At 42.9% G+C, this 27,062-nt stretch overlaps 2 protein-coding genes across 2 annotated transcripts in view; one reads left to right on the top strand and one right to left on the bottom strand.

Moving 5' to 3' along the window:
• Position 1: 1 nt before the first annotated feature.
• NUDT6 (nudix hydrolase 6) lies at positions 2-14,141 on the bottom strand (the record flags this gene model as incomplete). The annotated part of the gene is made up of 5 exons (XM_084286507.1): positions 2-879; positions 4,877-4,931; positions 8,678-8,733; positions 13,344-13,547; positions 13,865-14,141. The coding sequence occupies 5 exons, from the start codon at positions 14,139-14,141 to the stop codon at positions 491-493; spliced, it is 981 nt and encodes a 326-aa protein (XP_084142633.1). The 3' UTR covers positions 2-490.
• AFG2A (AFG2 AAA ATPase homolog A) overlaps positions 14,134-27,062 on the top strand; it is a 190,393-nt gene continuing 177,464 nt past the window's right edge. Inside the window, exons 1-9 of the mRNA XM_084286096.1 lie at positions 14,134-14,266; positions 14,494-14,618; positions 15,217-15,374; positions 18,974-19,032; positions 20,080-20,709; positions 23,255-23,384; positions 24,058-24,114; positions 24,983-25,106; positions 26,409-26,664. Of these exons, the coding sequence (XP_084142222.1) occupies positions 14,140-14,266; positions 14,494-14,618; positions 15,217-15,374; positions 18,974-19,032; positions 20,080-20,709; positions 23,255-23,384; positions 24,058-24,114; positions 24,983-25,106; positions 26,409-26,664 (1,666 nt within the window). The 5' untranslated portion in view covers positions 14,134-14,139. The remainder of the gene's footprint in view (positions 14,267-14,493; positions 14,619-15,216; positions 15,375-18,973; positions 19,033-20,079; positions 20,710-23,254; positions 23,385-24,057; positions 24,115-24,982; positions 25,107-26,408; positions 26,665-27,062) is intronic.

Genomic DNA, 27,062 nt, shown 5'->3' with positions numbered 1-27,062 from the left:
CCATGGCAGATTCTGAACATACGCCACACTACGTTTTGAGGTAGAGTTTCCCGCTCCTCTCCAAGCTAGCAAAAATAGAAGCAATTATTTGCTGATACTAGCTGCTTTTGCAGAAAGGTTAAAACATGAATGTTTCGTACTGTCTTTATACTGCTCTTTAAACCTATTGTGCCAGTGTGTGTGGAGATAAAGTTACTTGGAAAATGTATTTTCAGGATCAATAACACTTCTGTTTTCTGCTAGAGATCTATATAGAGCTATTTTATTTACCTTACATTCACTTTACAGAGTAAAGGGAAACTAATCTGATGCACGTGTGCAGAAATATTTACCTTTTAAAATAACTTATGTCTTTATAGCTTATTAGAGAATAAATACCGATTTTCATCCTAAAATCAAATGGTCCATGAATAATCTTAATATGGTCTAAATAACTCTTAAAATAAACATTCTAAATTATTAATATAACGAAATGTGAAATCTGTTGCTATCATGTCATGTTTCTGTAGGACTCGGGCAGCTCCCTGTGGTATAGTTTGTAGAACCGGCCTGTGTAAACAGCTGGAAACTCTCTCATGGTTATGTCAATCTTATCGAATCCCTCCCGGTATCCGTAAAGTAACAGCTTAGCCACGTTGCTGGTGATGGGAGTGGCGTGCTTTGTCCTGGCAAGCTCGTCGAGGTCCATCCACTCGCACCTCAGGCACTCCTGCTGGCAGAAGTTGATGTTGAAGGAGGAGGGCTCCAGGCGGCAGATGATGTACATGTCCGACTTCCCAAAGGCTCCGGGGTGCTGGTGTTGCTGTCTTATGCTTAAGATGGACTTGAACTCTGACTTGATGCCAGTCTCTTCGAAAACCTCTCGAACTGCTGTGTCTCCTAGGTGAAGAGAGCAATTCTTACAATGCACACACTAATAGCTTAGCGCTCTTTAAACCTTTTGATCACAGAATGCTTCTAACTCAAAGCAGCCTCCGTTTTGCTTCATAAGCTTTTCAAACGTAAAGCCTGTTTGCTTCAACACAAGGATAAGCTAATTTTGTGTCCCTGAACAAAACTAATTGCTACGTGCCTTTCTTGTGTATATCCTACAAAATGATGAAAGAAAACTTTCCATAATATTGTACAGGGTATGGTTTTGAAACCGATGATCACTGGCTCTGCTGATCTCTTACCCCAGGGCAGCACTGCAGCACCTTGTTAGTCCTCTCAGCCTGGCCCCCATCCCTCTCCTCACTTCTGTCCGCTTGCAGGCTCAGACCCTTTGCAGCTGAGCACCCACCCGTGTGTCAGATCACTCCATCAGCTCACATAGTGCCATTCCACATTGCCACAGGGTGGAACAAAATGGGGAAAAATACTGTTTGAAGAAGGTTGGCACCAAGTCCTTTTCAAAACGTATCTCGGTCTAGTGACACTTCAAATATGCCATAATGCCTGTACAACATGTACCATGCGTCTGCAGAAAATATGGTGCGTGTGTGTACAGCTCATGTACACCAACCAAAGTGATGAAAACGTTAACATTTCTCATTACAAGACTAGGCTATAACTTCAGAGCTTTTAAGGGTCTGTGCACTGCAATTAAAGCCAAAAATTACCCAGCTATCCAGCACTTTTCAAAGGAGAAGTTTTACTCTTGAATAGTAACTTAAGTTGAAGAGCCCAAAAATAAGATTTTTGATACTCCAGTTATTTCCCCAAAATTCTGCAGTTTCACTGTAGTTGTCAAATCCTACTTGCCTGGTGTAGCTACTAGCAGGTAAAATTAACTAGATGATTTTTTTCATCTAAGTAAACTCACAGTTTTGTCGTGTTTGAGTGATAACTGCATATACAGCAGTTTTTGAAAATGACTTATTCACATCCAGTGGCTGGAAGTACACGTAGAAACAAAATGATTCCTCTGACACAGGCCAAACAACTGACCCTGCACGTACTTCTGCACTAGCTCAACTCTGTGTTGCAATGGAACAATCTGTATGAAGTTAACATCAAATACACAGGGGTCTTTGTAGGATTGGAGACCCAGTAACACATGGTGTCTGCATTTATGTGACTTCTACAGTATTAACTAAAAGGCATAAGGGGGAAGATACGGATGGACTTGGGGACTGCGTTTTATGTTGCCCAGAGCAGCCCCCTCAGTCCTTTGGTTTAAAAGAGCGGTTGCAAAGCAATCCCCCTGTGGCAGGTGGTTTTATTATTAGGCAAAGGGCTGTTTTAAGCATAAAGGGTCAAAGAAGGTAGGGATTTCATTTAAGCTTTGAGCTTTTCTTTTAGACAAAGTGCCTTTTGCTGTTTCCTTTTTATTTAAATGTATATATTTAAATACTTAATGACAGTTAAACTAGAAGAAACATTAGGGCTGGAATTTCAGAAATAGGCAAATGCAAAAGTCTGTGCTCTTTGCTTCATCTGCATTATGAAGCGATTCAGATGACTTGTGCAAACCAGTTTGTGCTCATTAGAGTAGGCAGCCATGTATTTTGTTGCTTTATATAACCACAGGGTTTTTCAAGCATTGTAACTGTACTTTGAAATTTAGGCCCTTGAGTGAGTGCAAGTTTATAAGATTTGATGTAAGTGATGGAAAAAAGGACAATTATGCTGTTGTATTTTATGCTTCACTAACTTATCTCTTTTTGTAATTGTTAAATGTGATGCAGAGAATGATACCATTTATTATGATACTGTTAAACAGTGGCAGGAGGGGAGCTGTAAGAGCTTTGTTGCTCCTAGGTCTTTTTTACTACCTACATCCAGGCTCCACTCATAATCTCACCTGTTTCTTGAGGGATGGGCACTGGAACACGCAGTGACAGTGCTCCCCTGGTGAAGCTGTTGCCCATGCTAGTTATTCTCTTCCTGCAGTACAACTCCTCTGCTATCTCCTAGCCTAGATCCTTTCTCTGTCTCTCAAGGTGACACAGGTAGGCAACAAGTGCGGTGTTTGGGATTCTTTGAAACACAAAGCCATTCCACTACTTTGCATGTGTGTGCTTTGTTGGGCAAAGAATTTTGATTTCTGCCACTGTGCTTTACAAAAAGATGTAGTTGAAATGTGACTCAGAAGTTACAAAAACTACAACTCAACCCTATCATAAACCTAGTATCAACTTTGCATGTGTTGAAGTAATGAACAATTGTATTCCAGTTAGAGGTTTACTGCTAAGACAGCATGGAGAGATTTCTAAGGTATGGACCAGATTGAGGAGATAGGGTCTCAATACCCAGTTTGAAGAGCTGCTGCATTGCTCTGGGCAATGTTTTTGAGCCATGGTTTATTTATTGGAAGAATATTTTCACATCTGAATACTGATGTGGGGCTAAATTAATGTGAGCAAATGTAACTTTTGACAAGACCAACCTAGTAACTGCAGAGTTAACCTGTCTGCTGATCTTAATTTGAAGGGGTGCGATCCAAGGAGAAAGCACAATTTTATTTTTTCATACGCCTTTTGAACCTAACTGCAGCTGCTGTATTCAGCATCACCTGTGCTATGCTAGGTAGAAATAACAGCTTTCCTCAAATCAGCCCCGTTTTTAATAGAGAAGTGCCTTCTGCCTCCGGCTGGAAGGAGGTGCCCCCAGGAGTCCAGACCTAGAATCATAGAATCATAGAATATCCTGAGTTGGAAGGGACCCTTAAGGATCATCAAGTCCAACTCTTGACACCGCACAGGTCTACCCAAAAGTTCAGACCATGTGACTAAGTGCACAGTCCAATCTCTTCTTAAATTCAGACAGGCTCGGTGCAGTGACCACTTCCCTGGGGAGCCTGTTCCAGTGTGCAACCACCCTCTCTGTGAAGAACCCCCTCCTGACGTCCAGCCTAAATTTCCCCTGCCTCAGCTTAACCCCGTTCCCGCGGGTCCTGTCACTAGTGTTAATGGAGAAAAGGTCTCCTGCCTCTCGACACCCCCTTACGAGGAAGTTGTAGACTGTGATGAGGTCTCCCCTCAGCCTCCTCTTCTCCAGGCTGAACAGGCCCAGTGACCTCAGCCGTTCCTCGTACGTCTTCCCCTCCAGGCCTTTCACCATCTTCGTAGCCCTCCTCTGGACACTCTCCAACAGTTTCATGTCCTTTTTATACTGTGGTGCCCAGAACTGCACACAGTACTCGAGGTGAGGCCGCACCAGCGCAGAGTAGAGCGGGACGATCACCTCCCTTGACCTACTAGCGATGCCGTGCTTGATGCACCCCAGGACACGGTTGGCCCTCCTGGCTGCCAGGGCACACTGCTGGCTCATATTCAACTTGCTGTCTACCACGACCCCCAGATCCCTCTCTTCCAGGCTGCTCTCCAGCGTCTCATCGCCCAGTCTGTACATGCAGCCAGGGTTTAGTACATCAGTACAGCACCTGTACTGATGCTGGTCCTGGGCCAAAGAGCTCTTGGTCTAAACAAACAAATGGATGAGGGTGGAACTAAACAAGTGTATTTATTGCTGTTTTGCACATAAAAATTGAACGTTGGAAATTTTTGCTCAGTATATCAATGAGCTCACTGCCCTGGATTGCAGTGTGAGCTGAGAGCTTGCTATTTCGGTTTTATTTTTTGGTTATATACAGATTATCTTAATCCTCTGTGCTTCTGGCTCTTACTACAGCATACTCAACAAGCCTACAAAACAAAAGTTGGCTTCAAGCCCTCCTTTAAGAGAACTAATGGAAAAGTGTAAATGTTACAAAGCTGCTCTACCCTGAAGGTGATGTTACGCCATAACTTTAAGGTCATAGGATCCCATCACTGCACCTATCAGCCATTATTTCAAAGGGAGGCCTCATAGGAGCGATGTGGGTCGCTGTATTTCAGTGCTGTTAATGTCTTTGTGACTCTGTTGATGTCTGACCTGTTATCCTAGGACTTACCGATGTCTTCACCTGGATTAGACAGACCTCCTGGAAATTTCCATGCATTTACAGTCTGTATTGGAGGAAAAAACGTTATTGTAGTATGCAGCCTATTTTGTTCTTCTCTAATATGAAGGAGATGATTAACACTCAAGTTTCTTGGTGAAGTTGCAGTATTATGGTTACCCTTACAACCATCAGTAAGGCTTTAGGTAGGAACTACTTTGTTCTTGCTAATGTGATGATCAGAGACACCGACGGTCTGTATGAAATATTGGAACAAAACATCTACTGATTGAAAACAAACTGTCTAACAATCATTAGACAACGTTGCTGCTAGATAACTAGATAGAGTAGTTGAATATTTAAAAAAGCTGCTATAGACTATATAATCTTGTATTTAATCACTGATATATCCCACTTCCATGGTTTTAGCTTTTAAAAAAAGTGTATATATTTAATCCTACAAGCAGGTATTATGATTGTAGTACTGTTCTATACTGCACTGGCTTTAAGATGACTTTGTGTGTCTGTAATAACCATTTTGTATAACTTGTCATTTGTTTTTATGGAACAAAACCTGAAGCCTTGTATGTGATTTGTGTATAGAAGCATTTATGGAATTGCAATAAAGTTCAGTAATTAAAACAGAATACGACTTGATGCTGTAATTAATACTGGACAAGAAGTCCCAGTTCCTACACCTCCTGCAAAACCTCACAGATTTGTAGATTTTACCTTGACATCTATGTACTATTTTTTATTCCTTTCAATATTAAACGTGTTTGTAGGAAGAAGTTAAACTTCAACTAGAAACTAATGCAGAAAAAAAGTACGCTATAAAAAAGTAGCTTGAACAAGCAGCAAAGAGGGGGAAGCTGCAAGCCTTCCAGTGCTTTGAAACCCCACTGATTACATTGGAAATTTTTTTTCCTGGGCACTCTTAAAGAGCTTGGATAGGAGTTTAGAGTAATTTGTTAAAAATAGGGCAGATGGAAAATACATATATTTGCTGGCTTTCAGACGTGCTTTCAGTTCCTGGAAATCTTGCTGTGTATGCAGTGGAATTGGCCTTTCAAGATAAAACCCAACTAACTCTCGAAGTTCAACTAGCTCACATTATAAAGCTGTGTATAAACTTAAAACTTCTGAAGCTTTCAGAATATAATTTCTGTTAAGAGAGTCACCATTTCAGGGAAATTGGTCGTGGGGGGATAGGGAGGATGGGACTGGCCCACACTGAGATGTTTGCTCACTGCACAAGAAATGTACGGGTATTCGTACACCTCGGTTTTTATACCTAATTCTGTCCAGTCAATAAAAAAGAGCTGTAAGGAGGGCAGTCAGAAACAACCACTTTTCTCCTTTCAACTTGGTCACCCGCTGTGCTGAGTACCAGCTGTGCTCTAGGAAGGAAAGCTGAAATAGGCTGAGATGGTTCACCTGGAACATGCCCATCCCCGCCTTCAGACCAAACTGGAGGGAGGAGTGATGCCACGCTTGGCCCTGCTACGTTTTGGGGCCAGAGGCGAAGGAAGTGATTTCTGGTGAGTGTGGACTTGGACCTAGAACCTGAATAGGACATCGGATGTCTTGCTGTAAAACTGGATGGAGATACTGGCTCTTAAATGGCTGTGGGTGAGCTTTAACAAAAACTCTGTGTTAGGAAGTTAAACCCAAATGTCTGTGTTACCTCATGGGCTCAGGAAGCTGCTATTTCCTTCTAAATCTGCAGAACGTGCAATGTCCATTTTGATTCTTTGAGACCTCTTTAGTTAAGGCATTTACTGAATGCAGTTTTTTGCTTTTATCCACACAAATTATAGCAAAAAACAAATGCAGTATTTCTGAAGGCCATTGTGTGCTGTTCTGTTCAGAGAGACTCTCCAGAACTACAACCATTTTTGGATCTTGTATCTTGCAAGCTGCGTTTATGCTTTAATTGCTAATTATTGAAGGTCCTGCTATATACAAGTAATTGAAATTTTACTTTACAGCAAGTAAAAATGTGAAAGTGGTAATTTATAGGGAACAAGTGCTTCTCTTCCTGTGAACTCTTGCGTTACAAATTGAGCGACTGGACATGCCTTTTCCTCGAAGTTCATCAACTGTGTTGTAGTTACCAAGGAACTGAAGTGTTGGTTAATTTGGTTTCTAAGAAAAATATCTCAGTAGTTATTTCAGGAAAGGCTGAAAAACCACCCAGTGAGATTCTGGTTTAGATACAACCATATGAAATGAAAACAATTCAACCCAGTATACTTCAATTAGCACTTATCAGTGTTGTTTCCACGTTGTAATAGCATTTAACCTCATTGTACTAGAGACACTTAATTCGTTTGTGAACATTCCTTCATTTACTTAAAGGACAGTGCAAACCAAGTGTATTTTAAACAGAGTAGCATGGACAACTAGCTGACGGAGCTAGTGAGCTTTGTGCATTTGCTGTGCTACCTTGATAGAGGCTGGAAGGTGTCAGCCGTGATGGATGCTCGCTCACCTCAAGCCACATCACAGAACCCACCGCCACCACGCTAATGCTCGCTGGTTTGGCATCCTCTGGAGCGAGGTCAAGCACTTCAGTTTGTGTAAAATGAATGAGCTTTACACCTGCTTTACAAAGGTGGTTTCAAGGTCACGGCCAACCGTGGTATTCCAGCCACAGATATGCCTGGAATTTTAGAAACCAAAGAAAACCAGAATCTCACCAAATGTGCTTCAAGCCACAGGGGTTTTCCAAAGGTCTGCATGGATCCAAACGCAGGATCAGGGACTTGGGTCAGTTACAGCAGAAACAAGAAAACTTGAAGCAGAAAGGATATTGGGTGATGAAGCCAAGAAATGCACTGTGTTTCTTGGGCTCTGTTCTAATGTATGTGGTGTGGAAGAAGGGGAGCAGAGCTGAGCAGTCTGTCTTGGCAGAATGAGCTTGGACACATACAAAGGCAGTGATTTGATGCATCCTCACAGTATTCTGGGGAACTGCAAACCAAACTCTCATCATCTTCATCAATGAAATTGTTTTGAGGAACTAGGTGTTATTTTGTATAGATGTGCTTTAGAACACTGAACAGTTTCATTTCCTCTAGGACAATGTGAGAAACGTGTTAATGCCTGTCGCACAATGTTCTTCTGCTCTTAAGGAATTACTGCTCAAAACCAACTTTTCCAGAAAAAAGGTTTTTGTGTCCCTTGCAACAGTAATCCACAACATGCAATTTCCTTGTTAACCAGAATGACAGCATTTTGAATCACAACTTTGTCCCCGAACACTTTCTTTTTCCTCTGAATGGTCTCTTCTCCTCCCTTTAAATTTGCTGTGATTCTGGAGTGGAGTGGAAGGGAGGAACTTCATATAAGGGAACTGTTTTATTCTGGGCTCTGCTTCCAAATGAAAACTTGTGTTGAAGCTGCACCTGCATGGCCCAGTTAGCTGTCTGAAATCCACTTGAAAAACTGAAGTCATTTTTGAGAAATATTTAAAAATATGCACATGGAGGAAGAGATCTGTTCTGATCAAGAAACCATACGCTGAAGTAATTTTTGTAGTATGTTTGCTTTTAAAAAACTAAGATCATTGAAACATCTCTTCTAAAACGATTTCTGAAGTCTATTATTTATTTGTGTGGGTTTTTTTGAATTTGAAATGCAAATTCAGCTATCTGTTGATGCATGTGTTACAAAAGACTGCTTCAAAGAAGTAACTTTTAACTATCACAAATTTGGACTGGAATGAAAATAAAAAGACCTTCATTTTATATTGCAGAGCAGGCTTTTCTAAACGAACTTCTCTGTTTTATAATCCTATAGCAAACTTACCTTATTTCTGTCTTGTACAACCAACACCTTTCCAGTGTTTTCATCTAAAACAGCACCTATTAAAAAGAGAAAACACTGAATAAGGTTGAAGTGCTAGACAATTGTGTTCAATCCTAAAATCTGTAATTTAACGTGTTTTGATACAGCTTGACAAACCCCTAACAATACTCAGATTAAAGTTAGCAAGATTTGCCTGGATGATCCGTGGAAGGCAGCTGGTCAGTGGAAAACTGACTGATACACAATAAAATACAAAAAAAAAAAAAAAAAAAGACTAAATATCCTGTATAAAAATTCAAAGTAAGCAGTAGCAAGATAAATACTCCTTGCATTTAAGTTCCATCCTACTGCATATGTTAATATTATCAGGACTAAAGAATGCGAGAATCAAGACATCTCCAAATAATCTCGCAAAGCTGCTTTCTTCAGCAGAGCTGTGCCTATAATCTTGCAAAACCAGAACATTTTCCAGTGGCTTTGGCCAAATAGACATGATAGGCAAGAACGTTTCTCCCGTGGAATTCATCACAAAACCCCTGCCTACTGCCATGAAGACTTGGGTGTTTTCTGGTGAATAACAAATGTTATTACTTGACTCAGTGGGCTGTGTTGATAATGAGAAGGTTCAGATAGTAGACTACCTATGAATTCATCGTGCACTGCCCATCCGACAGCTGATGACAGAAAGTGCACAGTGAGTAAGCCTGTTAATTAAAAACCATTGCTCCCAAGCAGAAAAACGCTTTCACTTGACTTAAAAAACTCTACATACCAGCGTGTATGACTGAGAAATGCAGCTTTTCACTTTGACCTCATGCTCGGCCCAAGAATTTCTCCTACCGAATATGATTTTCCGCCTTTTTAAAACCCAAGTGCTCATATGTCTAATCATCATGTCACTCTCATTAGTCATACTTGAAAAATGCCTTCCCTTTAAAACAGGCATTTTGTCAGATTTTACAGTCGTGCGCTGTGGCGAGCAGAATGAGCAGGGTGGCAGCTGTCCACGACAGCCAGGCATGCGTTTCAAATTAGTAGGTAACGATAAAAAAATGCTTCCATCATTTCACAGCAAAAGGAAGAGCGTATGGATAGGTCTGATGATGTACACATTTAAAGTGCTAGGGAGAAATATTTCCACAGAAGGGAATTATTAAGAAATGAGTGTCCAGCTCAAAAAATCCTGGTTTTTCAATAACAAATGGCAGGCTTCTGTGTAGGAGGAATATTTAAAAGATGAAATACCAGTCTTCCTTCAAGATACGCCAGAGGACGTGCTTTAAGAGGGTAGTCACTTATCTGCCTCCCCATTTGTTACTTTTTGATTTAATTCCTCCTGTAAATATTTAGCAATGCCCAGGGTTAAGTACTGTACTGATTACAAGAGGGGAGAAAGGAAAGCAGGGGCAGCTTTGATGCATGTTGTGATTACAGGGATCATTTTCTAGAAAAGCCATTTTTCAGCCTGATGGTTTGCTGAGAGCAGGGAGGGCTGCTGAAATCACAAAGCCGCCGTTTGAGTCAAACAGAAAGCACCTTCTCTCTCCCCCTTGTTCCCTAGAAATTGATGTCCATGAATATAACTTTTGGCTGTGAAGTTCCCTGAGATCTCCAAGAACGCTGCTAGATGCTGCTTAAATTCAAAGCGAGAAGAAAAGCCACTAATGGGATTTGCTCTCTGCTCTCATCTGCCCAAGTCTAGCTCAGGAGTCCCCAGCTGAAGCTTGCTGGGCCACACGTGTTTCCCATCAGTGATATCACACTTTGGCTGTGGAATCTGACCCGTGACTTTAAAAGCTTTCATTCTTGCTACAAACGTGGTACCTAGAGCTTTAAATCATCCCTCTCCGGGCTGGCCTTCTGGAAAGGTTTGCGCCTGTAGCCTAGCCCAGCACTCACTATTACAACACAGCTTTGTTTTGACTGCTCTTTGGAAATAGGTAAGATTCATATTTAAAAAAAAATACCCCTTAGATGACTCCAGACAGTAATGGTGGGGAAAAACATCTTCACTCTAGCTTTTTATTTATGATCGGTGTGAAAAGATGTTCCTAACTGAAGAGCACTTGGCAGGCATGGCACATGGCAGCTTGCAGTATAAACATCGCCAGGCAGGAATAGGCATTGCTCTGGAAAACAGCTTCAGGCCTTCTTTTTAATCACTTGTGGTTCCTTGGATAGCTGTAACCCCCCTAAGGCCATCTTCCCCCAGTCTGACATTTGTGCAGCTTTTGTTTTACCCTTTTCCTTAAGTAACAGGGCTGGCCAAGGCTCACTGATGGTCATGACCCTTCTCTCACCTCAGCGCCAAGGACTTCCTTTCACTGCACAGGAGGGGGAAAGGAATTACTTTTAACTTTTCTTCCTCTCATTTCACTCTTCTTCCTCAACGTGCCACTGTTAAGGAGCATATTTACAAATGTGTCACGAAATTGGGAAGTGCTTTTCGAGAACATCTTAATCATTTCACCCATCGGGAGCTTTTCTGTACCTTCACACATTTGGAGAACCCTGCCACCTACGAACAGCTGCAGTAACTCATCTGGAAGACAGATCACATATTCCACTATTTCTAAACAATAATGGCCAAGCCCTATGAGTAACATTTGCTACTCTCTCTTCTTGGCGACTCTGATCTCGTCTGGCAAAATAAGACCTGACCTTGCTTATTCACACCTTTGTCATCCCTTGGCTGGGTGACGACGGAAAGGCAGCAGCCCTGGATGCACAGTGCTCACCATGCGGGGAAACTCCAGACAGTACAAAAACAGCTGCTGGTCTACTTGGCAGCACGGGCTGGCTACCTGTTGTCTGGCTTCCTGCAGACCTCGCTGCAAACCTCCCTCAAGGAGGAAACCTCCCTTTCTATTTGCAGCATGCTCAAGGGACTGAGTACTGTACTCAACTGACTGGCCACAGCTAAGAGGTGAAGACTCATTGGTAAGCTTTTTCCTCTTGATCGCAGAAACTTTCTTAAACATGGAGATTTCTGCACAAGAAATAAAAACATCGAGGGTCTGGCACATACACACAATGTAAAGTGTGAACATATTTAAATAATTCAATATTTCAATAAAATGAGTTACAAATAGAATGAAACACTTCTGCTACCCAGGCTCTGTCTCCTGAAGTAGGAAGATAATAGAATAAATATGTGCCAGATGGTATCCATGCTACCTGGTGTATTCCTGCTACTTGTTCCATACCCACTGATGGTGCACGAAACACGAAAATAACAAGTCTTGTGGTCATTGTTTCATGCACAGAAATCTGTTTACATGACCAAATGCCTTCCTGAAATCTTCACCTCTTGGTTAAAAAAAAAAAAAAAAGAAAAAAAAAAAAAAGGAATAAAAATGTACAGATTCGAAAATCAGTAGCACAGTATATAAGCTATCTGTTGTGTAATACTTAAATCTGTGCAAAAGATATGAACTCCATATACCTCCATTTATTAAACTCTTTTCTCAAAGAGTTTTCTCCTGTTTGCACAGGCTGTAATCAAAGTGTTTATCTCAAAAGTACAACAGCAAATGGTGTTTTGAAAGTGCATTTTTTTTGGAAAGAGCTTTCAGTTATGATTTTTCTTACAGTACGCCCTTCCTGATAACCATCACTTGGGCCACAACACTTGTGCTAGGATTTTCTTTCAGCACTTTCTGCTGTACACAACCTACTTCAGGAAAATCCCCTTTCAGTTATTCATACTTCCTCAAATATACAAGAAATATAAAGACTAATAGGGTGATTTTTTTTCTAGGGAACTGCATTATCTTACTCGAGTTTACTGCCACATATTTTAATGGTGAGATTTTCATACCTCAGGAAAACATGCTCTAACATGTCCATTGAAACAAGCCAAGCCCGCTGTCAGCATCCACGCTGCCCTCTGCCGGTTTTGTACTGCACAATAGTTGTGTGATTGAAGGCATTTTCTGACAGCTTTCTTTTCCCTGACCCGCTGCTGCAAAGAATAACCCAGCTCTTAGAGTCCCTTTGAGCTAGATTTTTCAAAGGGCTGCTTAACGGGGCTTAAAACCACTCAGGGAAGAACTAGCGTCCCACATGGTCTGTGTAGCCAAGGCCAAACAAGCCAAGCTTGTAGAGGGCAAGATTTGCTGTGCCTCTGCTGCACCCACTGAACGCTACACAGCCTGTGCCAGGATGGCAGGGCCCAAACCAGCCTCCAGATTACAGGAGTGATGCGACTGGTAGCTGCATATCTGTGCAAGACTGCTGAGAGAGACAGCAAAAACATGCAAATCTGGTGAGGCTGAGTTCAAGCTGACTGTAGTTTTGGCTCAGTATTCGTTCCCTGTATTGTGCTGTATAAAAAATGGGAAACTGTCTTATCTTGTTCCTTGGGAGTTCCCTTCATTTTTAGAGCTGCTCCTTTCCAACTCTGGTTGTGGGAGGTCTCGATGGGTAAGAGTATGGTGTCCACATGTTTGTGAAACCCACTTGTTACATAGATAAGGGTTATTTCAGAGCCTCTTTTGGACTGTTGCAAGTTTTGCTAACACTTGGGCTACCTCCTGGGCAATTCCTTTTGGTTCAAGTTTGCCCTCTTCACAGGCCTTTGGCAGATGCATGTATTAACCACCCAGTTATGGTCAGTGCCTGCCTGCCACAACCTGGTGCTGGCAGGGCGCCCTGTGGGACTCACCTGCGACTCCCAGCTGGTGGGTGGCGTACCCGGGCAGCCTGCTGGGCCCCTCGCCCAGCCACCGCGTCAGGGTGGCCGAGCCCGACTCGGCGTGGTGGAAGGCGAAGCCTTGCGACGCGGCCACTGCCGCCAGCCCGCTCTGGAGGATGGGGACGTGCAGCCAGACGGCGACCCGGCCTTCCTCCTGCCACTGGGCGACCGAGGCTGAAAGAGACGCGGGGCCGCCATCAGGCATGAGGTTTCTGGGGAGCGGGCAGCCCAGCCGCGTGCTTTCTGCTCTCGGGCTCTGTCGCTCACAAAATGGGCTCCCGTGTGGCTGGCTGCACTCAGACCCAACGGGTGCGACAGAGGTGTGAGCACCAACAGCAGGCAAGGGAGCGTGGCCAACTCGGCCCTTTATGTGGTGTTCACACACAGCAAGCCGCCTCGCTGCCCTCACACCAGCCAAACAGCCCCATGGCCATGCCCTGAACCCCCCGTCCCCCCGAGGGCTCCGCTCTCCCCGGGTCCCCTCCACTTGCCCCGCAGCCAGCGCCCGAAGGCTGCCCGCTCCCGGCGGCGGGACCAGGGCTGGGGCTGGGACCGGGGCAGCTGTGGCAGCTCCACGCTCACCCCCCCGTACTTATCGGGCCGTCCCCGCAGCCCTGCCCAGCCGCCCGCCGCCGCCCCCCGGCCCCGAGCCCCGCGCAGCGCCCGCAGCAGCCCCGCGCCCGGCCCCGCCATGGCGCAGCGGGAAGCGGCCGCCCCCGGGGCGGTGCCGGCCTCTGGCTCCGGAAGGGCTGGGCTCCGGGCCGGCATGGCCGCTGCCTCCCGCCGCAGGAGCAAGGGGCGGCCGGCCCCGGGTGGCGGTGATGGGGATGGAGGTGGCGGAGCCCCGCGGGCAGGGCCGCTGGTGCTCGGCGTGGCCGGGGCGGTGGAGGCAGGTAGGGGGGGAGCCGGGGGCTGGCGCCCCGAGGAGCCGCCATGCGGGCAGCCACGCCGGGGCGGGCGTGGGCAGGCTGGTTGGTGCTTAAAAATGGAGAAAATAAAAAAAAAAAAAGGAAAAGCGGGGGGAAGGCGCCGAGCCGTGGCGTGGTGGTGTGGCTGCAGGGGGTGCGGGGGGGTGCGGAGTGGAGCGGTGCGGAGCGGTGACTTCTCCGGGGGCTTGCAGGGGACGACAAGGTGCCGAGGATGCTGCGGGCGGGCCTGGCGCAGCTGTCGCTGAGCAGCATGAAGTCGGCAGGGGCATGCATCGGCCGCCCCGTCCTGCTCAGCGCCGCCGAGGGGAGGCAGGAGGTGAGTGAGCCCCGAGCTGCGCGGCCGCGGTCCTTGCACGCAGCCAGCCCCACAGCCCTGCGGGTCAGCCCGCACCTCGGCCCACCAGGCGTGGACACACACAGCCAACGGGCTCCTCCACCTCTCTGATGGTGTGGGGCCCTGTTTCCTTGCAGTACTGGCAAAAAACCCCATGCTACTTATCCTGCAAGTAGGTTAGAAGTTGTCTGTGTGAAGGCGTATGTTGCTTACACCAACACATACATCTTTATTGTGAAAAATGAAGGCAGACCTTACTTTTTTTTATTAGTATGTGCCACTTCCTACCCTGTATTATGTATGCTTTTGTGTCATCTGCAGGATGGCTGTGAAGCTCACATGGAATTTTTGTGTCTCCTTTATAGGCAAAATACAATCGCTTCCTTTTAGAAAGCTATCTTCAGAAAAATAATTAGGAAAGTACTTGCTAGTATCTTATCTCTCCATAGAACCACAGCCTAATCCTCCTCCTTCCTCAGCCCATGTTTTTGTTAAAAAAGCATTAACTTTAACTGGAGGACTGAAAACTGTGGGTAAATATCTCTTAATTGACAGCTGTTTGCTTTGAAACCCTTCCTAGGTCTGCACTGCTTGGCCCACCGCTGGCTTTCCAGGTGGGAAGGTTGGACTGAGCGAAACCACGCAAAAGAGCCTGAAAGTAAAGCTGGGCGATGCCGTCACTGTGCAGCCTGTGACCGGGGCAGTCATCCAGGCAGAAGAGGTTGATGTGAAGTTGAGGTATGGAACTTGTCACGGCACACTGATGTACCTACCGTGGGGTATCTGCTTTACACTGAAGTCTTAGAAGACACCACTTTTCTCTCTTGCTTTGATGGAGTTAGTATGCATACAAAGTCAAATATGCCTTAATCCTTCAATCATCTGTACTGCGGTTTAAGAACTGTGTGCTGATACCTCCTCTGTGGGCTGAAGAGTGGCTCAGCTGCTGTACAGAATCTCATCTGAGTGGTAGAGATATTGTGAGACTGTAATGCCAACAAGACCACTAGTCTCAAGAAGTTCTTCATTTTATGTTAAATTAACTAACAGTGATGTTAGTCTAGCACTTCCTGAAGTAGAGATCTGGCTTTTGGCAGGTGTGTATAACTGTGTGATCAAGGCAGATTCTTTATACTTGTAAGTCACCTGTAAAGGATGAGGATGATGCCACGTTAGAAAGGGACAGAAGGAACCTGTGTTGTGGCTGTTGTCATTAGGAAGTATGCTGCTAACTGCTATCTGAAAAGTTCTTGATGACGAGTCCTGTCACAGTTAAGACAATTTACTGGCTGACAGGTTGGGGAGAGCCCTCAAAACGTCTCCACTGTATGTGTGTGGCTTCTGTTTACTGGAATGTTTTTTTTAGGATTGGAAACTCTCACAAATGTTTTTTGTTCTTTTTTTTTTTTTTCCTTCAAATTCATCAACAATAACAGAAGGTGCAAATTAAAACTGTCTTGAAATCACAGAGGCTCTGAAATATTAGCAGTTTATTATTCTGATGAGTGACTTCATTGCTTTGTCATTCTCGTAACATTCCACAGATCAGCATTTGGATCAATGCTGAATTTGGTTGCAGTTATTTCCTGACTAAAAACATTTTGTAATTACTTCTGAAAGTTATCGACACCTCTGATTTCTATAAATTAACTTCCCTTCCTTTTCAAACCTCCGTTGTTGAATGTGGTGTTGTCTTTCCCCATTTTAAAGGGGAGATGCTGTTTTCCAGCAGATTGATTCAGAAGTGTTGGTGAGGCAGCCTTGCTTTCATTGGTAATATTTAAAATTTAAGCCTAGCTTAAATTATACTTCTAGTGGTTAACATGGCTCCAGATTGTATCCTAACTCCGTGTAATCAGCATGGTTTACCCTCCGTGCCTCCCTTCTCACTGGAAAATGAAAGAAACATGCAGTTTCAGCTTTTTGTTTTGGCTAGTTTAGTCCTATAGGAAGCTTGATTATTATTACTTAGTGGTTGGAAACACTCAGGTCATTTAAAAAAAAAAACAAACTAGAATAATAGCTGTGTTAAATAATAATACTAATCTAGATATATGTTGCCATATTACTATGTAAGGCAACCCTTCTTTAAAGCTGTGACTTTTACCGAAATATACGAGCTGGCAGCATATATAAGCACAATATAAGAAGGACATAAAACTGTCAGAGAGTGCCCAAAGGAGGTCTACAAAGATGGTGAAGGGCCTGGAGGGGAAGGTGTGTGAGGAGCAGCTGAGGTCCCTTGGTTTGCTCAGCCCCGAGCAGAGCAGGCTGAGGGGAGGCCTCATGGCGGCCTGCAGCTCCCTCACGAGGGGAGCGGAGGGGCAGGCGCTGAGCTCTGCTCTCTGGGGACAGCGACAGGACCCGAGGGAACGGCATGGAGCTGGGACAGGGGAGGGTCAGGCTGGGGATTAGGGAAAGGGTCTGCACCCAGAGGGTGGTCGGGCACTGGGACAGGCTCCCAGTGATGTGGTCACAGCATCAAGCCTGCCAGAGTTCAAGAAGCCTTTGGGCAACTCTCTCAGGCATAGGGTTTGTTTTTTGGGTGGTCCTTTGTGGAGTCAGGAGTTGGATTCAATGGTCCCTGAGGGTCCCTTCCAGCTCAGGATGTTCTATGATTCTGTGATAAGCTACAGATGAAGTCAGAGGAATTATATGTAACTTCTGAAATAGTTATGGTTACTGTGTACATTTTTTGGAAACTGTTTCAAAAACAGAGCTTTCCTTTCAGGCAGGATTTTGTGTCAAGAGTCGGGCTCCTGGAATTGTTATATGTAGTGTACCTCCAGGTTAAAAGTCATATAAATGGCTTTTTTCTCCTAGATATAGTCAAGGAGAGAAAACATTGAAACAGGAAATTGTCTGCTAATTTACCTGAAACTATTGTAGTAAATTATAGTGAATTAATTGTCTTAAGTTAATAGTAAATCAACAAACTTCCTATCAGATAAGAACATTAATTATTAAAAGAATAAATGGAAATGCCATTATTCCAGTGTTTCCTAATTTTCTAGACACTTCACAGGTGTAATTTATTCTCTGAAAACTACTATCTCTGGGGATTTGCTTACATGCATAATTCAGCTCTATTTTCCAAATCAGTAATCAACCCCCTACCTCAGACCTTAACAATGTAATTTTGTGTGTGTGTTTATTTGCCAGGAATGGCTGTGTTTTTATTGAGAGCTCTCCTGTAAATTAGCATAATATCCTGCTTTCCCTCAAATCATTAAAGTTGAGAAATTAATGTTTATTTCTAGGTTTAGAGCTCCCTCTCTTGATCATAATTTTATTTGCAGCTGCTCTAAATGCCTTTGATGATGCTGTTCACCTCTCTGTGTAATGCTTTTCATGACACATATCAAAGAGCTTATGGAGGCTGAGGGACACCCATCTGCAGAATGGGCCTTGTGAAACCTTCATTTTCTTGTGAAAACAGAAGGGCTGATGTGTGAGGGGCTTACAGGTTGTCTGAGTGGGATAAGTGCTAATGAATTATAAAGATGGTTTAATGGCTTTAATAAAAGGTAAAGCTGACGATGAAACAGGATAAAGATTGTATGGACAAACTGTCATGAAAAAGAGATTGAATCACCACATGTGATGTTGCAGCCTATCTGAGGAGCAGGGAGAGTTAATGACATCTGTGCTCTTCCTGAGTCATGTATGTGATGTAAAATGTGTCAACATAAACACCAGTGAAAGCAGTTCATGAGAGGCAGCTTTTACTTTTCATTTGCTTTGGATTAAGAGTACAAGTGCTCAGCCATGTGTTAAATCCCAGCGATGAGTCTGTGTTTCAGAAAATGCTGTATGCCTGGCCAGGGCTGGCTCGGGAAGGGCTTTAAATCTCCTGAGTCACTTAAGCTTCATTAAATAGAAGACTAGAAAATGCATTGTGGAGAAAACTAGTGTAGTATTAACAGTGGATGTGCAGTGTTTAAAAGACATGCACAGTATTACAGATGTTCAAGGTGCCAGTTTAATCTGTAGATGATACGTATGTGTATTTGCGGGGGTGAAAGAGACCTTTATGGTCTGTAAATGTAGCAGTGGCCATTCTGTGCAGTGAGATGAGAAGCCTGTATTCTGTATTAGTAAATATAGCTAACTATATTGTTTATTACAGCATTTTATATGGGGAAAAAATGAAATAAGTTAAATACATACACTTCTTCTTTAGCTGTGTGACTTTGTTATGAGCCAAAGACTAAATAGTATCATGAAAAGTAGGTGTTTTTTTTATCATCCAGGTGCCTCAGTGATACTGACTTTTATTTTATTTGTAATTAACTATTATTTGTAATTTATTTTTTTCCTTTTTCTTCCAATCACAGGGACAAAGATGCCTGCATTAAAGCTGAGGAAATGTCTGTCTGTCTGCTGAGAAACCTAGGTATAAGTTTTGTTGCATTTCGTTTGACTGTTTAAATTTGTAGTGTAAGGTCAGGTTTTGTCTGCTCACACTTCTCTCAGGGATCTGTTGTCTTTTGACCAAATCATTTCACTATGCTATAAATATCTAACTTGCCTTAATCCTGTTTGTTTATTCAATGTAGCTATTGCAGTTTCCAGTTAGTTGTTCAGCTATTGTTGTTGGCCTTCTGGCTGATACTGCGGTGCACTTCAGAATTTACTTGTTTTGTGAAGAACAAGAGTACAATGTTATGCATTAAAAACAACATAAAGCATAAGTATTAGCACAAAATCCCATACTCTGAATCTTTTCTACATTGGTAGTAAATAACCAAAATTGCTCTTTGTTGTGTGCTAGATATATGTAAGGAAAAAAAAAAACAAGGTAAGTTTTGTTTTATTTCACCGTTTTGTTACTGAGAGGTGTAGTTTTCCTTCTCAATGGTAATCTCCTGGTTCAGGAATGAATAACACTGTTGGCAAACTAAGAAACAGTAAACATGAACTGGAACATGAACTCCAAATTCATGAGTTTGGCTGTAAATAATAGATCTTGTGTATGTTTTTGCTTTTGGTGTCTCTTTTTTTTTTCGTGCCTGTAGGTTGCATTGAGTAGATCCCATTTCCAAATCTGTCTATGTCAACACAAAGGCTAAAACCTTCCCCTTTTTAGGGCAAGACTAGGGCTAACCATGCAATATTGTGAACCTACGAGGCACACGGCAAATATAAAATTTTTACTTCTTACAGCACTAATTCCCTAATCTCACTTTATATGAGAGTTCAAAAAACTCCAAGTAATGATGAGCTTAGTAGTGAGTTTACGTATGATGACAAATGTTTATCCAGTGCAGTCTGCTTGTGTATGGAGGGATCATTTAAATTACCTGAAATTACCATTAAATTACCTAACTACCTTCTGTTAGGTTAATTTATAGTAATAAGGCTTACTGAGAAGGAAGCGTTCTGGTGTCTTAAAGTTATTGCTGCCAAAATAGATTGAAATTTCTTTTTTTTTTTATCATAGATGGAAAAGTAGTTTTACCAGGAAACCTCCTGGCTTTCTCTTTCTATGGCAAACTTTGTAACATCGTGGTGATGAGAGTGAAAGGAACTGACGGTGCAGAGCTGACCGCCCCGGCCACCTCCAGCGAAACGCAGGACCCAGACCTGGAGAAATCTGACCTGGAGGCGAGCACGCTGGATTTGTCCTTACAGCTCAGCGGGCTGGATCTGGATGATAACCCTGAGGCTGGAGCTGTGAGCACACCAAGCAAGTGGATGGACCCAGCCTCACCAGTTCCCCCCAGCTCTGCCCTGGCAGCTGTCAGGCACGGCTCTACTGAGGGAACCCCGACCTGCAGCCCCGGGGTCGGTGCAGACCTGCCCCATGGCTCGCAGCCAGCTGGGGCAGAAGGCAGGGAGGGACTCCTGCTGCCTGGCAAGGCAGGAGCAGCAAGCAGCACAGACAGTTTTTATTACATTTCTTCGAGAACTAGAATCCAGTTTGTTGAAACCAGGACCGGCGCAGCAGATGACAGTGACTGTGAATCCCGCGTTACCTATGATATGATAGGAGGTTTAAGCAGCCAGCTCAGAACTATTAGAGAAACAGTTGAACTGCCCATGAAGCAAGCTGAACTGTTCAAGAGTTACGGTATGATGCCTAAGAGTTGGCTTTCTTCATTTGATACTATTTTTTTTTTTCCTTTAATGTGACTTCTTTTTTAACCAAGTTATTCTTCCAGAAATATGCCCTGGATTTTATGTAATGCTATTTCGGTACACTTGTGTGTCCAAACAATGTCAAACTGTTTAATAGTTTAAACTGTATGGATGTAATGGAGATGTAATTATTAGCTTTGTGAATAAGTTTTCAGTAGGAAAGAAATATGTATCTCCAGGAAAACTCAGGTATGCATCAGCAGAATTTATAGCAAACAGCAAAGAGTTTTATTCTTGGGCATTTGAAAGGTGCACATGTTTCTTGTGACTTCATAAGACTTTTTTTTTTTTTTTTTTTTTTGGCAGAGTCAACTGATGACGTATTTTTGAAGTTGATAAAAATTAGGACAGATTAATTCTTCTGCTGTCTTTATCCCTGTCTGTTGTGGGGTTCCTGTAAAATATTACGGAAGTATTCGAGTCTGTTAACCCAAACTGCTCGCTGTGTTTAGTATGGAATTACAGGGTTGAAAAATTAACGTGATTACTGCTGCCATATTTTAAATTATATCTAACATATATATGAACTGAGAGGACTTTTGTGACAAAGATAAAACTGTACTGTGTATTTATTACAAACGGATACGCACATAAAGCGGGCACGTCTGCTCACTGTACTTGTCTCGGTGTGCATTGCTGTGAGACAGGGCTCTTGCCTATAAATATTTCTTTCTTATCGTGGCTTTGAGGCTTTTTATTTCTCTGCCTCCACTCTTCCCACACGCACCCGTTAAAGAGGAGGTGACGGCCGTGGCCACGGAGACCACGTCTGTAAGGCACAGGTGGTTCTTTCAGTGTGCGTGGTGTGGGCATGGCCCGGGGGTGTCAGCGGGGCGGTGTGAGGAGACTTCAGCCCCATGTGGTCCAGCTCCACTTTGACCTCCAGCCCACCGTGTGTTTCTGTGCTGGCAGACGCCTTGCTTCAGCATTAGCATTCTTCACCCTTTGTCCTAAAAGGGCTTGATCAGATTTTCTGCTAATAACCTGGGAGAAGGTGATGCTTCCTTGCCAGCTAAGCTTTTGGTAGCCACCCACGTGCCGTGAGCCCTTGCCTGCCTGTGGATGAGGCAGCGAGGATGTCACTGGAGGCAAGACCTTTGGTTCAGCAGCTCCATTTCTTGCCAGCACCAGACACACCACACGAGGGAGCAGCACATGCTGTAATGGGCTGTTAGGAAGTAACCTGTCTGTACAGACACTTTATTGCTAGCCTCTATCGATTAGCAGATACTGTTGTCCTTTCAAGTACATTAGTTCTTAAGATTCAGGCTTCCTGTCCTCACCAGGTGACTTACCCCTGTCACCACTGTCATGTAGCATGTCCTTCAAGCATCACTCAGTTACAGCACCCAGCTGATGTTTCTTTCTCTGGTCATGCTTCAACACTGCCTTCTGTCACAGGGTCCATACTTTGTCCACAGTTTGTCTCCTCTTTTTCATAGAGTCATAGAATATCCTGAGTTGGAAGGGACCCTTAAGGATCATCAAGTCCAACTCTTGACACCGCACAGGTCTACCCAAAAGTTCAGACCATGTGCCTAAGTGCACAGTCCAATCTCTTCTTAAATTCAGACAGGCTCGGTGCAGTGACCACTTCCCTGGGGAGCCTGTTCCAGTGTGCAACCACCCTCTCTGTGAAGAACCCCCTCCTGATGTTGCTTTTTATTTTTTCACTTTCTGCTTTTGGCTTTGTGCCCTTTTAATTTGCCTCTGCTGGTTTGAAATGCTTTTTCCAGCTGTTGACCTGGGATTATAATCTTACTTTTCTGCAGTTATCTGTAGTTTCTGTCCAGTTGTAACAATATCCAGGAATGCCTGGTTCTTCCACTGCCCTTTATGTTCTGTGCATGAATGTTTCTGTCTGTTTTGGTGCTCAACGTTTGCTTGTAAAGAGACAAACTCATCCTTTTAATAAGTGGATGTGTATTTTTTATCTTTTCAAAGTACTTAAGGTGTAGCTATGTACTTAAATCAAGCCTCACAGTATTTCTGAAACTTCTGGACTGTTGAAAAAAAGGGGTTTTCTGTTGGAAATTTGTAATAACAACACCGAAAGAGTCACAAGTAACTTTATTAAGTACAGTCACGAAGATTTGGTGCTTAGTCCAGTAATTTTTCAGGGGAAAAAAAAAAAGCATAAAGCATGGGGAAAAATATGTTAGAAGTGAAAAAATAAAACAGTTTAAATGGCTGCATTTTAAACAAAATCGTTTGGACTTCAAAAGTATAAAACCTAGATTTGTGTCCCATCTGAGTGTCACAAATGTTTGTGCAGAGGGCTGTTCCCCCTGAAGGCACACCATTTAATCACAAGATTCTTAATATAAGAATAATGTTGGCTAGGGAAGTTAATGCTGAGTTCAAGTTCTAATCAGTGATAACGATGGGGCAGTATAATGTGCAAATGCAGCTTGTTCAGTCAGGCATTTATCACAAGTAACTTTCTTCTCTGTTTGTGTGCATGTGCTTGTCCAAAGGAATCCCTCCTCCTAGAGGAGTGCTCTTGTATGGCCCTCCAGGTACCGGGAAGACGATGATTGCCAAAGCCATTGCAAATGAGGTTGGAGCTCACGTAACTGTTATTAATGGGCCTGAAATAATAAGCAAGTAAGTTCACCCAATTTATTTTCATTAATTCTACAAATATATTAGGCCTAAATCTGTGCTGGCATCTACCCATTGGCGATCCATCATCCTCTTTGTAGATCTGGCTCTGGGCTGTCTGTCCAAGAGTCAAAAACAAACGGGAAAAAGGGTTCTCTCAAGCAGAGGTTGTGTTTGTTTTTGCAATCAAAGAGTTTCAGTGGATTTGGCTTAGAAATTTGGGTAAGGCATGGACTAAATTAAAAAGAGGGCTAAAACTGTATTCACAGTTATGTGTTAAGTTATTTCTGCAACAAGAGGAGTGACTCGTTAAAGCGTGTTTGAAATTCAAAGGCGGCAATGCACAGATTGACGACTCCAGCAAACTATTTTTGTTTCTTTAAAAATACAGATACAGAATCAGAAGATACAAGCTTTTCCCTTATTTTTTAATTTTTTCATTTTTTCACTACCTGGAAAATAGTTATATCTTTGCCTGAACCCAATTTTACCTTAATTTTTGTCTTTGTGGAAATGAAGATTCTTGTAGATTTGTATGTGCTTCATAAATGTGCTGGAGACTTTGAAAGGGTGTGCTGTGGTTTTTTGGAACAGACGAGCAGTAATTTTCCAAGTTGCCTGGAAAATACCAATTAAAAAAAAAAAGTTTCTTATTAAAATATTTTAATTATTGTAGGTTTTATGGAGAATCTGAAGCAAGATTACGTCAGATATTTGCCGAAGCTTCTCTGCGGTATGTTCTTTTCGCTAATTGTATTCACACTCACTTATTTGCGGTGCTGGTTCCAGCGTTCATGTTAACGTTGGTGTTTTTAAAAGAAAAACATTTGCAAGAATCTTTGAATTGTATTTTTTTCCTGCAGCGGTTTTTAAAAGGAAATAAATGTATTTATTTAGTACTTAACTGAAAGGAAAGCAGTGAAATTCTAGCATGCCTGTTAAATGCTTTTGGACACTGCCCTGGTTCAGGGACTGTTGCAGATGGTGCCGGATTGCTCGCTCTGTATCATTAGTGCATTGTGCACTTATTTCAGCAGATGGAAGCATGAGCCAGAGTTTCACCCGGATCCAAATTTTCCTGTCTAATTTTATTTTTGGAGAGCGGAGCAGTGCTGAGCTGAGACATGGTAGCTGGCTCTAAATGAGCGAGTGTTGGTCCTGGGTATAGCGTGCCTCTGACTCAGGGTGGCGGTCTGCCCAAAATTATTAGACCTGATCAAGGCAGCCTCCAGACTTCCAGATGGTGGTTGTTCACAATGCATTAGCAAAATGCTATCACATTTGTGGAGATGGCAAACAAAATGCTGACCTTTTACTTATGAAAGCAGTATTTTTAGTGTTGAGTCTTTGGGAGCGAGGCATAGGAAAGTGGGCTGGTCAGTGTTAAGGTGTTAGCTGTCTAATTTCTTACCTATTGTACTTATCTCTTAGAGTAGTGCCATGTTCAAGGCTGAAACTTTCAGTTGCCTAAGGGAGTGGAACGCTTGGTAATTTTCAATGGACCTGGATGTTTCCCTTAAACTGTTTTGCATGTCTCTATCTTGATGTTTTAAATCCTCCTGAGCTACTGAAATTTTTTGTTTTTGTTTTGTTTTTCCCAGTCGCCCCTCCATTATATTTATAGATGAGTTGGATGCACTCTGTCCAAAGAGAGAAGGGGCTCAGAATGAAGTTGAAAAGAGAGTTGTTGCTTCCTTGCTGACATTAATGGATGGCATTGGCTCGGTAAGTAGTCTTACTGAGACAATTAATGCATATGGGGACTAACTGAGCAAAATAATTTTGCTTTTATAGTGCAGCCAATTTTAGATGCATCATCCAGGGAAAAGAAAATAGCCTTAGGTTAAACTTCATATAGTAATCTAATGTTTTTTTAGATGCTAGGCATAGGAAGGGAATGTTGCCTGATAACTGAAATTACAAAAAAAAATAAAAGTAGATTTTCTTTCGTTCACTATCTTTCATTTGCCTTCTCCAACTTCTGTAGTTTTAGAGATAAAACTGAAATTTTAGTGATAGCCTATCATTGAACTAAGCCAGGGACTTTGATTGCTCTAAAATCAAAGAAGTCAAGGTACTTCTTATGATAGGCAGTCTGCATTACTGAAGGAGATGATTTTACGATTGCCATAGTAAAACCTAGGATATAAACAAAAGCCTACTGAAGAAACAGTAGATTTAATTGACATTAGTGCATTATGAATTAAGGCCATAAAGTTTGCCAATCTCTCATCTATTATTTTCTGATTATTGGCACAAAGGATTAAAGAATTCTGTCCACGGTATGAAAAAGCGGTCTCTGCTGTTTATTTAATCTGCAAATTTCTTGCTGTTTTCCTGCACACTTATTTTTGCTGACCAGTGTGGGATTGTTCACAGTCAGAAAATATTTTCTGATGGCCAAAACTGGTGGGCGTTCTCCATGGAGAAGTACTTCATTCTCAAAACCAGACTGGCACTGCAAGCCACCCACCTGCTTTTGCCTCACTTTAACAGAGAAAAAGCAGAGCTTGAGGAAATTGGTTAGGATTTTTGACCTTGCTTTTCCTGCTGAGCCTACAGGAGGTTCTAAAACCTGCTGTCTCTGATGGTTTTTATACCTTAAATTATTTGCTTCCCAGCCTTGCTTGTTCAAGGCCTGTTGATACCTTTCTGATCTTGTGCCAGCACTGCCTTTTTGCTTAAACGCTTCATTTTTATTTATTTTTTTTTCAGTGCTTACTGTTCTGATATAGGAAAGCAAGTTCTTGGAAATTAGTGTGATACAATGGGATGAGGGCATCTTAGGGTAAAGCTTCTCTTGTGTTATTTGTATGTACCTAAAACCTAAGGTAGTGCTGGATTGTGGGCATAGGTTGGGTGGGATCACTTGTGGGTTGTATATTGGGAAATGTTTGCTTTGTTCCTTGAGATCTAGCATCAAGGTTTAATGTGTGTGGTAGTAGTGAAAAGTAAGCAAGAAATATGCTTATAAGCTACATGACTATTAATTTAGTTTAATTATTTTGTGTTATTTGATGTGTTCAGGAGGGCAGCGAAGGGCAGCTTGTGGTACTTGGAGCCACCAATCGTCCCCATGCTCTGGATGCGGCACTGCGCAGACCCGGCCGTTTTGATAAAGAAATAGAAATTGGCATTCCTAATGCCCAGGACCGTCTGGACATACTCCAAAAGATTCTGAAGAAAGTTCCCCATTCGCTCACAGCTGCAGAGCTGGTGCAACTGGCTGATAGCACGCATGGCTACGTGGGTGCAGACTTAGCAGCCTTGTGCAAGGAAGCAGGTAAGGGTCTGTGTATCTTATTCAGGATCTTGCTTCATTGTTAGTCTTTTTCTTTTGTTTAAAAAATAAAAATTCACAGCCTACTGATGGCTTTTAAAGGGATGAGACCTGATAATTTTTGTGTTGAAGGAAACATAGCCAAGCATAGAGCATGAAGAAAACCAGCTGCTCCTGGTCAGACCAGGAAAACACTTCTGAGTATTCATCAATTTTAAAAATAAATGTTAATAATAGTAGGGATTCCCATGTGCCATCCCTAGCACACCGGCTAGCTAGCTGTGTCTCAGTTTACCAAAGTTTTTCTGCTTGGACTCCAGCCTCCCCCTTCTGTATGAAAGTCCCAAGCGTCTCAGGCTGGACAGCTTGTCCTGCAGATCCTGATCACCAGGATGCAGAAG

Source organism: Netta rufina (assembly GCF_964035555.1).
Source record: "Netta rufina genome assembly, chromosome: 4".
Taxonomy (NCBI): Eukaryota; Metazoa; Chordata; class Aves; order Anseriformes; family Anatidae; genus Netta; species Netta rufina.
This window is presented reverse-complemented; position numbering and strand designations above follow the sequence as displayed.